At 39.8% G+C, this 16,185-nt stretch overlaps 1 protein-coding gene across 1 annotated transcript in view; it reads right to left on the bottom strand.

Moving 5' to 3' along the window:
- Window positions 1-16,185, bottom strand: part of FGD6 (FYVE, RhoGEF and PH domain containing 6) — a 75,268-nt gene that overhangs the window by 43,025 nt on the left and 16,058 nt on the right. The window contains exon 3 of the mRNA XM_075748811.1: window positions 2,655-2,802. Coding sequence (XP_075604926.1) covers window positions 2,655-2,802 — 148 coding nt within the window. The remainder of the gene's footprint in view (window positions 1-2,654; window positions 2,803-16,185) is intronic.

Below are 16,185 nucleotides of genomic sequence, written 5' to 3' on the forward strand. Positions count from 1 at the left end.
CCTTTCTCCATAACAGCTCTCATGGTTTGCCATATGCTTCTCTGCTGCCAGCTGTCACCACATCTATTAGATATTCAGGCTTTCATTTCAATGGGCTGCAAAGAAAGAGCATGGATGAGGGGCACTGAAACATCACAGGATATAAAACATGAGTGCGATGAAGTCCTGGGGAGACTGTATTGAGTATGGTAGTATAATATAGGCATTGAACAGTTTATCTAGAAAAGCAGATATCGGTGGCATTGCATGTAAGAACCACTGGTTCATAAGCACTGGTGTTGCAAGGTTCATCTGGAGCTTTAGGTCTTCTCTGAACCTATAAACAAGTCTCAAGTGCTGGAAATCAAACCACAGAACCGATGGTACTATTCAAAGGCTGGTTTTAATATTGTTATATTCAAAATAAAAATAAGTCTGAATTATTTTTTTATTTGTATTTAATTGACACAGTGCAGAATTACTAAATTAAAATTAATTTTTAAATTTAATAATTTGGTGTTGCATCCCATATATGCAAAATACATCATTTATTTTATATACTGCATAGATATCTTTATACAGAGCTGGGATTTTACATCTCAAATTAAACTTATTTCCAAAAACCACTTAGATCTACCCAGTGAGGGTCAATCGGATTCAGGCAAGACTGTAACACCCATCCTCAGGCCTCGATGCCTTTTTAGAAAGCACAGCTGACACGTTCCCTACAAGACTGAATTCACATGTAACTCAATTATGCAGAGCAAGGTATCTGCCATCACTGTAGATGTGATAGTTGCAAATGAGATGAAAATTAGTATTTTGAGAACAAGATGCTACCGCTGAACAATTACAAAATGAAATAGCACAGTCTGTTTTCAACCCCATTTGAAAGACTTTTCACATACCAGCTGGCACTGAAAAGGCCACTTTGCATTTGCTCAGCCAAAGATAGTCTGGGCCTAAGAGAGTCTCTAACAGGAGAACCGAAGGGATACAAATTGGGCTTTCAGGCGTGGCATTGGGAAGGAACCTTGTAGCTGCTCTAATAGACAAAAAAAGCATCAAAACAGCCAGATGCTTGTGGTAAAGAAAAACAAAAACAAGCCCAGCTGATGACCGATGCGGAGGCTGCTTCGTTCTCCTCTGCAGCTGCTCTCCCTGTTAGGAAGGTGGTTGTTAATCCCCAGCTGCCGGCCGCACGTGCCGCAGGTGGCTGAAGCAAGCCGATGAGCAGATGCTGCACAGCAAGCGCTGAATTACCCTGTGAAACCTGCCCAAGAAGCCTCGTACTGGGGACGCTTTCCTGTAAAACTCTGTCTTGAAAGATTGAGGGCATTTCTAGAGGCAAGTAAGTTAGCTTCTAATACAGGTACAGTCCTGCTTAGTTTCACAGGAACAAGCTTTTTCCTTGATTCTCTTTCCCTCCCCCTATTTATTCCTCTCAGGAGATTTGGTTAAATGACATTCAGGTCTGACATATCATCATCAAGCCTTCTCTTCCAGCACTAAAAAGTCTCATTGCATTTTTTTTTAAAGTATTATTTGTTTTAAGGAGAGGAAGCAAATATATCTACTATCAAAGGAAACAGAGCTGCCAGGATGGGTGCTGAGGAGAGGCACGGGTCTATGGGCAGGCTGGTGTCAGGGCGTCCAGAACTGATTACTAATAAAGCAGGTGCCCCCAAGGAGAAGGATAGGACCCCCAGAACTTCACTTCATTCTAACTAGTTAGTGCTGTCTTCCTGCTCCTCATTTGAAGATGAAATAAGAAGCTAGCACAAGGTCAGACCTCAACCACAACAGTCAAGTGTGGCTTACATTCCTCCAAGGGCCATAGAGGTGGCTCTGCAATCCTACAATGACAGGTCTCTCGCACACACCCCAACAGCCTCCCCTCAGCACCAAAGCAGTCAATTAAGGAAAATGCTGAAGGGCAGGTTGAGCCCTTTGCGATCATGCCATTGAAAAGGAAGAATTAAAAACTGGTTCAGTCATCCAACCCCTGTGCACCAAGCTGTGATTTGGCAGGTTAGTATGCAGAACCTGCAAATGCAAGAAAGCTGTCTACACAGAAATGGTTAATGGGGCACAGCCTTTGCTGCATGACAGAGATCCCTGAAATAGGAGCATCCAGGCGAAAGCACAGCTTCTGAGAGATTTTTCAGAAGGACCTTCTCAGACCTTACAACCTTCACCTGGCCCCTTTCCTTGGGCTTCACCAAGGCTGACAAATCAAAAGTTGACTTTAACTGTTCAGTGCACAAGAGACATTGTGCACTCTAGGATCTGTGAGGTGGGGACAGCCTCATTAAAAGGTCCTTACAAGTCTCAAAACTGAAGATCTCTAAACATACATCTATGCATGTAGCTCTGCTAGAGGGGCATGGTAGGCAGGTCTACAGCTCCACGACTTGGTGAAAGATTAAGAGCAAATATGCCAGGCAACACATGCTGTCTAGTGGCATATTTCTAAACTTGACCTCTTAATCAGGCTAATGTACAAATATTAAATTAAAATTTTAGAAAAAAGTAAACAATAAGAATGAAAAAAATAAATATATAATGTTAAGTTGACTCAACACCTTTTATTTGAAAATATCCCAACAGGTTACAGCTTACATAAAAAGTGCAAGAGTGAGGAATATCTTCAAAATATAAAGATAAAAAGATACCTGCTTATCTTCTTGAAGATCAGCCTCCCCTTTGCTGGAATCAGAATTTGTGTCATCATCTTCATCAGAACTGTTTATAATATCTTCCTCATCTGACTGAAGATCTCCCATTACCACGTTAGCATGCTCATGGTGTTCTTCTAAGGACCTAAAATTAAAATAAGTATAGTCGATAAACATACCATACTTTATTTATATAAGGAGCTTTCTGTTTTACTCCACAATAAATCATCTACTTGGTATCAGAAATACTGAAACCAGTAGTGGGTAGTCTGAAGATGATGATGACAGTGGTAGGCTTTTCCACAGTGGACTCATAACTCTGCAATGTTTTATCTATGCTGATATTGATACAATGCTCGCTGACAGCGAGCAAAAGCAATGGTACCTTTAGAGTATTTATGTTATTCTTGTCCATCAGAGTTTGCCTGACAGCAAAGTTTGATAAATCTAGTCCTTCATTGCTATGTGCACGTATAGTGCAACATTTGTACTGTACGCCGGAAGGATAAAGAAAGATCATAGCTGTTTTGCTCTCCTCTACCTCATAGCATCAGGACTTGTTCCAGATATGATACTCAGACTAGAGCTTTCTGTCTGAAATTTTAGATGCGTGTATATATAAAGGGTTGTTTCTCAACTCATACACTAAACAACTGCATCAGGGATGGGATATTATAATCGTTCTGTCCAATAATTCTTAAAAACAAGAAAGCAGAATCTTTTGTGATTAAACACTCCAATCCATCAGAGATAGACTCCTTCCATGTAGCTGTCACAGCTATAAAATATAACCTTCTGCTGCTGTACAATGATTATAGAGGTCCCTTTTCATTAGTTTCAGCCATATTTGCAATACAGAAATTGGATGAGACAGGCACACAACCTTCTTCCTCTAACTAGCCTTGACAACTTCAGCAGAGATTTAAGCAATGCAATTCTAGAAGAAAATAAGAAAAAGGGGGTTGGGAAAGATAAAGAAGAAAACAGACCCTAGAGTAAAACAGAATCTGAAGTTTGGTGAAGTTACTCAGAAACACAGCAAATCCCTGGGCTCCTACTTTTAATCCTTAAAAACCTCCGGTAATTGCCAATTACACTAAAGCTACATCTAAATTCACATAATCTGCGTTCAAGGCCTGCAAAGAGATGCTGGAATGCCACAAGCTTATTGTGATATGAGCCAAAAGTGATTAGCTACCCTATGAACAAAAAAGCAAATCCAGAAACCCTTGTCCCCAAGCTGTTGCAGCCAGCAGAGATCTCACTGTGCTGATCAACACCTAATTTTGTGCCGCCAACATATGTCAGGGCTACATGCTTCTCCACGTAGCTGCCCTCTGCCTCCCCACACAAGGGATGGTTACAACTGATCTTTTCTTTTCCTAACTTTGAATCACAAGCAAGCAGGGATGGAGGGCAACTCTTCACACTCACAACCTCCAAATGTGACAGGTACCAGTAAGAAAACATGTCAGCATGGATCCCACAGGAAGTGGCTGCCAGTAACATGTATAGCAGAAGTAAGGAACACCAGCTCTGTAAGGATGCTCTGGCAGCCACAGCAAGGTGTGGATTATTCAGTGGTCAAGACCAAACAAACAAGACAACGCACAAATGCTGATCATAAATAGAAATATATTTAAAGAGGAAGACAAGATAAGTTGGCCTGCGGACAGACCTTGGTCAGCTGCAAAGATGTAGAAGAGATTAAAATAGCTTGGTTCTATTAAGACAACACAGGAAGGACTCAGGAAACACCCAAGCAGTTGCTGTCTCCCGGAAATGAATGGGATGGGAGGGAGGAAGGAGACTGCAAGCTTATCACAAGTTCAAATGAGACCCTGAGCCAAGACAGCAGCACCCAGGGTGCAAAAAGACACCCAGTTATTTCAGTTTGGAAATTGCCAACTTTGTGCAGAAAGAGAGTGTCCACCAAGGAGACGAGCACTGAGGACGACAGTGCATGGAGTACCCCAGGGACAGATCCCATAGAACCTCCACAAGCTTCAGGAAGGTGAATAAAAGTGGCTTTTCACTGGAGCTTCCCCTGGAACTGCACTGGCAGGATGCTAAGACTTCTGCAGTTGCCTGTTAACTTCAGCAATTCAGAAAACTCCTTGTCTAGTCTATCTAATTCACAGAGAAATGGCCTGCTGGCCTGAGAATGTTTATTTTAGCAGATGCCATCTCATATCCTTTCATTTTATAGATGACAACTGTCTTTATTTCATCTGTAATATTACATGAGGCAGATCTATCCCCCTACTTTATTCAAAGCCTGCAACAGAAATAACTACTGCTACTCCTTCCTTTACTATATTATTTACAGTTTTACTATTCACATCTGTCACTGAATCTACAACTGATCTGGGATTTCCCCCCCCACCACTGTAAAATGCCTTAAGCACTTTAACCACACTGGGATTCACTTTTTAGTCCCCTATTCATTAACATTTACTTTTGTTATGTACATTTTGTTGCCCTTTTTCCTATCCTTAATATTAATTTAATTGCTGCTTTAACTTCCTTTAACTAGGATTCCCTCCCAGCAAGAAAACATTATTGCCACACTTGTGAAATCACAGTTCTTTTGCCTAAGCACATTCAACAGGATGCCCAGTCCCAGATTTTGCTATCATTTTCCATTTAAACTTTTCAGAGCAACTGTACTAACATTTAAAATTGTAGAAAACTTGCCCTTTTTGAAGTCAGAAACAAACATATTTCTAGGTGAGGCTGTATTTTGCTTGCACAAACATAATCCTGTCGACACTGAAGGATGAAGATCAAACTAGTTGGCCTGCATTGGGTGAAGAATCGGCTTATTTAATAGAAAGTTTCAGTAAAAAACTACTAAAACTGTTTAACAATTAAGTACTGATGATTTCGAATGTTTAGTAAAAGTCCACAAATGAGAGCCACTCAATGTATATGTGGGGTTTTTTTCCTTCCTATGAATCACAACAACGTCTAAGCAGTCAACTCCTTTTCTTGCCTTTGTGGTACATATGCACCTACTATTCACGTAAAGGAAACTACGAGAGCTGAACCATCTACCAAATCTTGCCTACAGTATCTGCCCTACCAGTCAAAGCACCTCAGAGTAGTCCTTATATGTCTTTATCCTATATTTGCTCAGCTCATAGCCTAACGCAGCCCTCAGGTTCTTCCACCTAATACATTTCATTCAGGGTTTTTTAGTGGTTTTAATTTTTTCTTCTTTTTTTTTTTTAAAGAAAAAACACAGTGGATGATTAAATGATTAATGATCAAAAGTCAGTTCACACCCAGCCATCTTCCAGAATCAAAGCAGCCGTCAGTTCAGGGATAGGATGCAATCCCCACATAGCCATGGGTAGATGCACTCCTGGTGGTATCTGCGGTTGCGTCCTCTTCTTCAGAGGAACTGGTGACAAAGTCACTGTGTTGATCTGCCTTTATCAGTACTGGAGAACATGTGATTCTCCTTGTACCTTACGCCTTAACCTTTCCTCATAAATGCTCTGCCTTTTCTGTCGAAACAGAAAGCAGTTTTGTATTTAATTATTACTCTTTCTGTACTTTTACCTCTGAAGTCAACTATAACGTAAGTGTATATATAGGTCTCTTAAAGTTACCTCTGGACGAAGTGGTATCCTTTGTAGCCTTTAAGTGATTCTGGAAATAGTAGTAAATCTTTAAATAAACAGACTCTTTTCTACCGCATATCAATTTTTAAGCAGCTCTTCTGATAGGTATTTTGGGGATACTGTGAACTATCTCTATCTTGTTCCCTCTTCGTCACGATTCTTTGTCATACCCACAGCACTACCAAGAGAAACTTCTGCATTATCAGTCATGTGAAACACCGTCACTGCCAACTCACCATGCTGCCCACTGAGTAAGAATATCTTGCCATATCTCATGAGCAAGTTACCTAAATATAGATGTGGGGCTTTTTTGACACATAAAATGAAGGGATCATTAGTTTGCCTCAGAATGAGCAGTTTATGGGATAAAGCATATACATTGTGCTGTATTTTCCTAATGTGATAGTAAAATATTAATGAAACAAAACTTGCTGGTCCTAGTTAGGCATGCAAGCAAGATAAACTGTCAAAACTTAAGAACTGCCATCAAGCTATTACAGCCAGAAAAATAAATCCTAATCAGCATAAAAACCTCTTATTGTCTTCAAAAGATGACCAAGACTAGTTCAGACTAGCTTATTTGTATTATTATAGAAGCCTCAGAGAGACCTGAGGCTCCACTTTCAGGCACTGTTGATTTAGACACTGCATAGGACATTATAGCCTGAAGTCACAATTAACATTTCAGTCTCAGTTCCCAATTCAGTTAGAAGGCAATTAGAATTTTAAGCTTGACTGAGATGATTCAGAGAGTTTCTCTGCCTTGGAATGCCCCAACATTCAGAATTTTATAGTATATTGGAATTACTTCAAGTGTTAGCATCACCAGAACTACTAAAAAGCAAGTTTCCACAGCTCCAAAGTATTTGCTAAAATAGATTCATCCACGCTGCTGCTTTACACGTTTCCTTGTGATCTTCATTATTTTTAGATGTTTTTTCTACTTCCAGTATGTAATCAAAAATATGTAGGAATGCTGAATGAACAGAACCTCGCACTCAACACTCTGCTAAATTCTTCTTTTCTCATCCTTTAGTTATTTTAAAAGAAGTGTCCATTCTACTCTGCTTTTTGTAAGAGCGTCCCAGCATCTTTATCCTTCTTCTGTCTCTTCCTCCAATATTTCATTGCGAACTTGGTGGGTGTTTTTGTTTGTTTGTTTATTTTTAAAGAAAGCCTTCAACATACAGGCAAAATTACACAAACTGAAGTTCCTGCTCAACTAAAACACACACACCAAAACATCAGAGAGCCCATAAGCATATCCTACGATAATATTTCACCTCAAATCCTTTTTGTATTGCTACAGCATTTCACAATCCTTTCACAGCCGCTTGCATCTCACTTTCCTCCAGAGAGGCAACAACTACTATTACTGTTCATCCATTTTCAGTATTTAGTATCACCAGTCCCTGCAATCAATTTCAATAATTAAGGCATGTTCAGCTCTTTTTTTTTTTTTTTTTTTTTTCCCCGAGACCTAAAAGCACACTGGCTCTCTATGGAGGCAATGGCTGATAAGGCTGCTGTATTTTTTCATAGCACCTCATACTTGTAATAGCTGTAGGTAAGGCAGCATGCCTGACCAGTTCTCTTAATGGATCCTAGTTGTACACTTCTGGAAAATCCCAAGGATAAAAAAGACTTAGAAGACTAAAGGGAAATAAAAAAGCTCTACAACGTCTTTTCTGTTAGGGCCTATCTAAACTCAGAATCTTTCTTTTGATGTAGAAATAAAGGCTATAAATACAAAAATCAACTTAAGATCCCAAAACAATTTAAGAAGATGCTCATGGAATGCCAAAGCAAAAGGAAAATTATTGCTTGGTTAATAAACTTATTTGGTTTAGTGAATTTCCTTTTGCTTTAATTTAAAACTTTTTATTTAAAACATTTCAATGTCTTTAATATTTATTTACTGCAGGTTTGTTATTGATTTGTTTGTGGGTTTTGGGGTGGGTATTTTGGGGGTGGTTTTTTTTGGGGGGGGTGGGTTGGTTTAGTTTTTTTTAAAAAGGAAATCAGTTCTAGAAAGCAAGCATACATGGCCAAACACAAAGATAATAATTAATACTAACCAAGATAACTAGTGGAAGTTTTAAGAAAATATATGAAGGGATTAGTGATCAGCAAGATTAATGAAGACATCAATTAATGTACTTTTTGGATGAGTTACATTTTGCTGCAATATCTCAGCTCCAAAACCATCCTGAAGCAGCCAATGTCAGCACACATTTCCTTTTGCAAACCAGTCTGGAAAGCATAAAGATGAACTTCGTAACACTACAGATGCACCTGGACCCTAATCCATCATATTCACCTCATCATTTAAACTTCAGATTCTCTGAACAATGGTAACTGTCTGCCAGTATAGCTAAAAAAAATACCTCCCTCATCACCCTCTTCATGTCCCCCAGCTTTTCATTTCTCCTGCAGGCATACCGGACCATTAAGCAGTAAATGAGGATGAAATGCAGCCTGGACCAGGTGGCTTACTTATCTGAGTTATTCCTACAGCACCAGTCACCTCTCTGGTTTAACAACAGACAAACAGATGGAAAGATCTGAAGCTGTGATCACGTCTCTCCTCTCCAGGCACAGTGGACAGCGTGAGAAAGGCTGCAGCTTTCACAGTGCTGGCTTGGCTGCCAGCACTGGGGACCAGTTATCTTATTACAGCCAAGTTGGTTTAGCTTCAACTTCTCTACCAAAAATGGTGTTTTTTCACAGCAAGAGAGATAGCAAGGTGTCCTCTCAAATAGGATTTAACGTGATAGCGTTAAAGATATGCCATTTGTTCTCCTGCAGTGACAACTAAATGATTTAAATAAGTTCTTTGTATTATTAGGACCAACAAAAACATAAAAGGCAACAGACCAGGAGTTTTTATTGGTCTGATGTTAAGGTACGTGACAGACAGTTACTCTTTATCTCCCTTTTACTTACATTTTTTAAAACTGCCTGAACAGATCATGCCTGTGAGATTCATTAGTTCCTTTTGTGAGCTACTCTTCTGTAGGGGACATGGTTACAGACTGAATCAGACCACCAGTCTTTTTTAAAAAAAAATAAAATAAAAGGCACCACGAAGCAAGAGGCGGGCAATGAATCCGCGATTATTTGCATCACATATAACAGTTGAGCTATATTCTCTCCAGGCTGGTTAAGGATCTTTAAGGATACAATTACAAGCATACACTCCTCAAGAATCACAGCTAGCAAACAGAAACAACCTGTATCCAGCTGAGCAACTCAAATTGAAAATGTTTTGTGCATGTCAGGTTACTTCTTCAAATTGCAATTTAAAGACTTCAAGAATTCAAACAGAATTATTTTAAGCAATATGATATGTAGCGTATGCATGCATAAGCAGCTTCGTATTTTATAGGAAGTCAGGATCCTCGATGACCGTGATACACTGTCAAAAGAGAAGTTCAAGACAATTATTTAAAATGGATTTTGGTTCAGAGCTGCTTGTACTTTGAAAGCTGTCTGCTGCCTCTTGGGCAAAGGGCTGACTGGCTGCAGGAAGAGGCCAGGTGGGAATGCCAGGAGTTTGCTCCTGCCAAGAGAAACACCAAGAACTACCCTCTTTGTCCCGGCCTTTACCTCTGGCACTCCCTGCTCACACCTGGGTTTTCTGGGCATGGAGGATATCACAAACACTGCCGAGAACTGCCACCACATTTAGCCTGTTAGATCATGCCACTGGCAGCTCCTTCTATACTTGGCTGAGCATGTTGCAAACTGCAACACCTGACTTGCTGGAACCAAGTTATCCTTTGTATTTGCAGCCAGCAGCGTTTAGTTTAGCATTTGTTATCCTCAGCCCAAGACAGCACTTATTTCTTTCCCCAAAAAGAAGAAAAAAAATACATCTGACTCGCATTCTAAGCAAAAAAATTAAGCAAGGTATTTATATGTGTTTCACACTTAATAAATTTTGTACTTTTAAGCAATCTGTCGGTCACCCTACTTCAGGCATGCTATGATCAATATATTCATGTGCATACTTCACTGCACAATTTTAAGAAGCAGGGTTTAAAAAAAGGTGCAAACAGCTCTCAGATTATCTCCATATTTAGCTGCGATTTGGAAACACGAGCTCCCCGCGGCCAGAGGCGCCCAAGGACTGCTCTCCCCACAGGCAGCCTCCCATGCTCACAGGAGCCATCTTCAGTGAGACTATTTGTTGACAATTCTTCAGTTCCTTGGAAAGTTCAACATAAACACACACACATGCTTTAGATGTTTCCACGCTCACCATAGAAAAGCCACATTTAAAAAAAAAAAAAAAAAGGACAAGTCTCAGTTTTAAAAGACTTGAAGAAAAGCGGTGCCTGCAGCGGGCCAGTTCAGCTCCCGAGCAGCGCGGCACAGCTGTCGTCGTGACAAGCAGGAGATGGTCGCATCACCCTTTCTCTGCTGGGGCTGCCCCAGAAAAAGTGCCAAAAGACGCAGCAGAATATAATCCAAGAGGATACAAGGGGACGGTCTCAAACATTGGTACTGGAAAGTGGAACACTGCGGCAAAACCCAGGGATTTAAACCCTTGCCTGGAGACTTGTACAGGGGAAGGAGTCACTGCATCAGTTCTTCCCATTACCACCCAAAACTGTGAGGGATTACCTGTCTTCCCAGGGTAGGTAGAGGGAAGTCTTTGCAGATTTTACAGCTTTTTGCCTGCCTTCATCATTAATTCTCATTTCACAGGGAGAGCTGCACATCAACAAAACTCACGGGCAAGACCTTTGGAAAAAAACTCTTGGCATGGAAGTGATAAACAATATAAAACAGGACCACCAAAATACAGCACTCATTTACAATCAGAACCTGCTATTCTAACTTCTCTCAACTTATAAAACAGATCCTAGTGGGAAAACCTTTATTGGGAAAGGACAGCAGGATCAGAAGAAAAGTAACACCTTACTTTCCAGTCACACACCAAAAAAAAAAAAAAAAAAAGAAAAGAAAAAAAGAAAAACCACCACACAGCTCCAGCACACAATGAACAGACTTCTAGAAAACTAATAAAAATGTGACAAAATCTCAAACTGAATGCATCAAACAGGAAAGGGAAAACTTAGACCAAGTGAGAATAAAACCTGCTATTAATACCCATTTCAAACAAAATTGATTTTACCTCGCCAGAGCTATCATGACATTCCAATGTATAACTACTTCTGCTTCACTAAAATCAGAGTTAACGCAAGGCCCTAAGTATCTTCTGTATTGACTCATCATTATTTTTATGACTTTTGGATGACTTTGTGCCTGAAATCAGGGCTGTAATACCTCTCTTCAAAAAGTTGCTTGTTCAATTTAAAAATAACGCACAACATATTGCACTCCATTTTCTACATTTCAGATACCTAGAAGATGACAAAAGAGAGCTAAGTAGCAGAGTACTCAAAAGGTAGTGACTTAGATCTAAAATAAACATGGACTGACTTAACTCTTAAACACACGACTGTCTGCATGCACGGGAGCTGATGCAGCTTCCTGGGTAATCTGCCGAAAAACAGAGGATGAAATAGGTTGGTTGAGACCAACACAGACTAGCTGTAAAGAATAAATGAACTGCTTGCAAGATTGGACTTGTGCTCTCTCTTCCTCTAATCTCTTGCACAAATTAGAAGAATAAAGGGATTATACACTTCTTCTAAGCTTTTCAGCTCATCTCAAAATCAATATAGAACATCCGACCCCCAGGAACACCACTGAGGGGAAAAAAACCCCCACAAACCAATAGAAAAATCAACTGAACTCTGTTCAGTTGAAATCACTGAGCCATCAGGCTCAAGATGAAGCTATCAAAATGGCAATTTTGATAAAAACTCCTTTTATTTATTGACATGCATCTTCGAGATTTTAAGTCCACTTCTGCTTGAGTGGAACAGTTTTTCATAAGCACAAAGATATAATTTTAAGGAAAAATTAAAACTTGTGCAACAATGTTTTTAAAAGAAACTTCTTGGATTCTAGTAGCTAAAATAAACCTTGCATTCCTTAACCTAAATTTTGTCTAGTGCATTGAAATAACAGCTGGGTACAGTTTTGTAAGTCAATTCATTGAAACAGGACAACCTGGTCTAGTAGAGGGTGTCCCTGCCCATGGCAGGGGGTTGGAACTAGATGATCTTTGAGATCCCTTCCAACCAAAATCATTCTGTGATTCTATGATCTTTAACAAGATCAAATATAAATGTTGGGTAAATGAGACAGGGTAATACCACTATTGGCATTTAAATAAAAACTGAAGTTAATATTCTGATTGTTTTCTTTCCTAACATTTATTTTATGCCACATCAAAAAAAAAAAAAAATCTTAGTTTTACTATATACAATTGCATTAGACCTTGCTGCAGTTAAAATATCACCATACAAACCAGAGTACTAGGGAGCTTCACAAGCACATTTCCTGAGCCAACGCTGAAAATAACCCACAGGAAAAGGCTGTTGTTAAGCATATAAATGGGTCTTTCATCAATTCTCATGGCACATTTGACTCTCCATTCTACATCTGATACTCTCTTGAGTTACATTTTCTTAACCTGCAATTTATACCACTGTTGGCAAGTGGATACAGAGCATGCGTGTTGGAGGCAGGGGAGAGAGGCCAACATCCAGCGACAAAATACACGTTAACTTAGCTTCCTCCATCTTAAGGAAAAGGAAATACACACAAAGAATGCTGAGATTAGGAAGAAAACAAACGTGGAATAAAAGAGGAAAGAAGAAGATAACATTGGAGATTCATTTATGAAAGTGCGTGACACCCGAGTTCCTGCTATCCATAAACAGGGGGGTTAGGACGCAGGCTAAAGGATGCAGGGTTTAACGCACTGCTTTGCTCACTTTGGGCTCCCCCACATCACACCATGCCACCGTTTGGCCTGAAGGTGAGAGCTGACACACAGAGCTGAGGCAACGACACCGGGAGGAAGGATGAGGACATCCTTGTATTGTACCAGAGGGAATTGATGGGAATAGCACAGTTAGGACTTTTTTGCCATCTGTGGTGAGCACTTCTTCGGTGGGAAATGAAGGACAGCAAAGTTTCTTGTTTGGTTCATAATAAACATTGTATTTACTCTCAAAATGACTCTTTTAATGCACATGGACTGCACATGCTCCAAGGTTAACATGATATAATTTTCTAGACTGCACAAGATGATGACCAAAGTAACCACCAAACTTTTTGGAGAGCTGCAGAGGGATTTGTCCAGCAGCTGGGCAGTGCACCTCATCGCCGCCGCCACCACTGTCAGATTGCTCCCTCTCCTACTCACAATCACACCCAGCCCCAACTACACTCAATAAAAGATAACGTCAAGAACTTAAACCACATCTATTTTTATGTAGTGCTTGTAATACCTTCTGATAAATTAGAAGTCCTTCATTATTGCACCTCCAACTCTGTCAAAAGTTTCCCTATGTGCTCTGTCCATGTCAACCGGCTTCATTCACCTCTTTCTTTTACAAAAATGAACAGGGAGACCTTGAAAAGAGGGGTGAAAGAAATACCAAAGACAAAAATTCTCTTTCATGACAGTCTTGGAGATCTTCACAATTGTTTTCATTTCATAAGACCTTTCAAACCTTTTCAAGAGTGGATTGTATACTAGAATAATGGACTTGGTATTGCAAAAGTGCAGTCCAGTTCTCCAACTGCTTCCTCTCCCTCATGGAAGAGGGAGAGCATCGGAACTCAGAATCTTTCCCCAGTGTCAAAACAGATGAAATCAGCACATCTCAAACACACTTGCACAAGTGTGTGTCAGGATTCTTTTAAAGCAATAAAGTTCCTATTTATTCTGATTTAAGAAAAAAAGGGGAATTGGCATACTTCCAGATTATCCTGCACACAGATATCCTGTACAACCTGCTCTAGGTGATCTTGCTCTTGCAGGGAGGTTGGACTAGATGGTCTCCAGAGGTCCCTTCCAACCCCTACCATTCTGTGATTGCTTTAGAAGATTTAAGTATTTTCCCAGAGCACATATCTTCTTATACTATATGCATTTTATCTCAGTTTGTATAGCAGACTAAACTATGAAGTGGTATGATCAAAAACTACACCAATACTAAGGAAAACTCTTACTGGAAAAGTAGACCATGGAGACACTGACTTGCATAAAGATTCTTGGAAGGAAAGAAAAAAAAAATTAATACCAAAACACCCCCATATGCTTTCCCGAGATAAAAAATTCACTGCAAGTCTTTAATGTAGTTTCACATGCTACCCTCGTAGTATAAAATAATTAACTTGACACTACAAAATAGAATAATTCCAGACCCAAGGTCAGTGATTTGACTAAGCCCCGGGAAAGAGAAGGAGCTCCGAGAGCAGCATACAGCCTCAGGATGAGGGTCCCACCATCTGCATACACTCAATTCCTTCCCAAAGTCCTTTTGTCAGAACATCAATATTCCCAAGCAACAGTGCTACCAATATTTCCATTTCTCAATGGTTTGGACCCTGATTAGACACCCCGTAGTCCATAAAATAGCACAATGTGACAAGTCAGCAAGACAGCATATTCCTTATGTCCAGTAGCCAAGAATTGTTTTGTCCATTCCCTGCTCCTGAGCTGCCAGATGGGTTTTGCATTCAGCCTCGCAGGGGACGGGAAGCGGAGATTTGAGTCATCTGACTCACTCTTTACTGACAAGCGCTCGGAGTTGGCAGAAGCTTACCAGCTGCATAACATGTACATGAGAACACAAGGTAGGGAGGGGAAAAGAAAAAGGCATGCTCAAGGAAGCAGAATACAAAAGAAAGTTAGTAATAACACATGACCGAAGATAATGAAGCCTGATAGGAAACCTAAATAGCATATTATCAAAGCTATTCCATTAAAACCTGAGGTAAAATTGCAGAGAAAGAATTTAACGTACAACTAAGGGTGGCAGAAACCAGCCAGAAGCACAGGGGGAGATCAGAGGACAGGACAAGACTGTAGAGCTGATGGAGGAAAAGGAACCTGCCTTCTTCAGATCAGCAACTAAGCCATTATCATCTGTAAGAAGCAGATGAAATCCAAAAAAATCGACATACCTGGCCTCTACTTATCAGGCAATTATATCCTTCAATAAAATTCAGTAAAAAGAAAATGTTGGTTTTAATGTATAACACCTTCAATGCCTAAAATGTATTCTGTGCATTCAAATCTCAGCATAAGTGTTTGAAAGCCATTTTTAAATACTATTTAGACCTTGCAGTATTTCATGAATTTAATGTTTCTCTTGAAATGTTTTTCAATGGGAATTTTGCAATTGCAAGAAAAACCCTTCTCTAACGTAGCCAATCCCTAAACGACACCACATTTATCTGGTGCAATACTGCTCATCAGAAGCACGTCTCAACCCTAACAAAGTTCAGTACATCAAAGAGGAATATGTATCAAAGCAAAGTGCTTAACCACACAGATTTCAATACTAAATTCAATATTCCAGGAAGGCTTTCATGGACACTTAATTGATCTCTGGGGACTCAGTCACCAAAGCAGAATTTAGTCCGGAAAACTAAACTTACATTTTGCATTGAGATGTTCCATTTCTGGAAAACCAATGGATTATTCTAAATCAGCAGGGGTGGGGAAAATAGGAAGCAGTGTTTAATTAAACCAACATTAAGAGCTCAAAGGATTGTTGTCACATGGTACTCCCCCCAGCCCTTTTGAAAGAAAAATCCTAGCTGGAAACACAATGATGATGACACAGCTATAAATTTCATCAAAATCAATTAACAGTCATGTACATTTGCAACATCTTGAAGGAACAGTCAAAAGCAGCCAGTAAATACAGTGTGCTATTCCCTGAAGGGTGAAGAAGCAGACTCACTCAACCTGAAGTACAATTCTCTTGCCTAGAATAGCATAACAAATACCAAAAGGA

Source organism: Balearica regulorum, chromosome 1 (assembly GCF_011004875.1).
Source record: "Balearica regulorum gibbericeps isolate bBalReg1 chromosome 1, bBalReg1.pri, whole genome shotgun sequence".
In the NCBI taxonomy this organism is placed as follows: Eukaryota; Metazoa; Chordata; class Aves; order Gruiformes; family Gruidae; genus Balearica; species Balearica regulorum.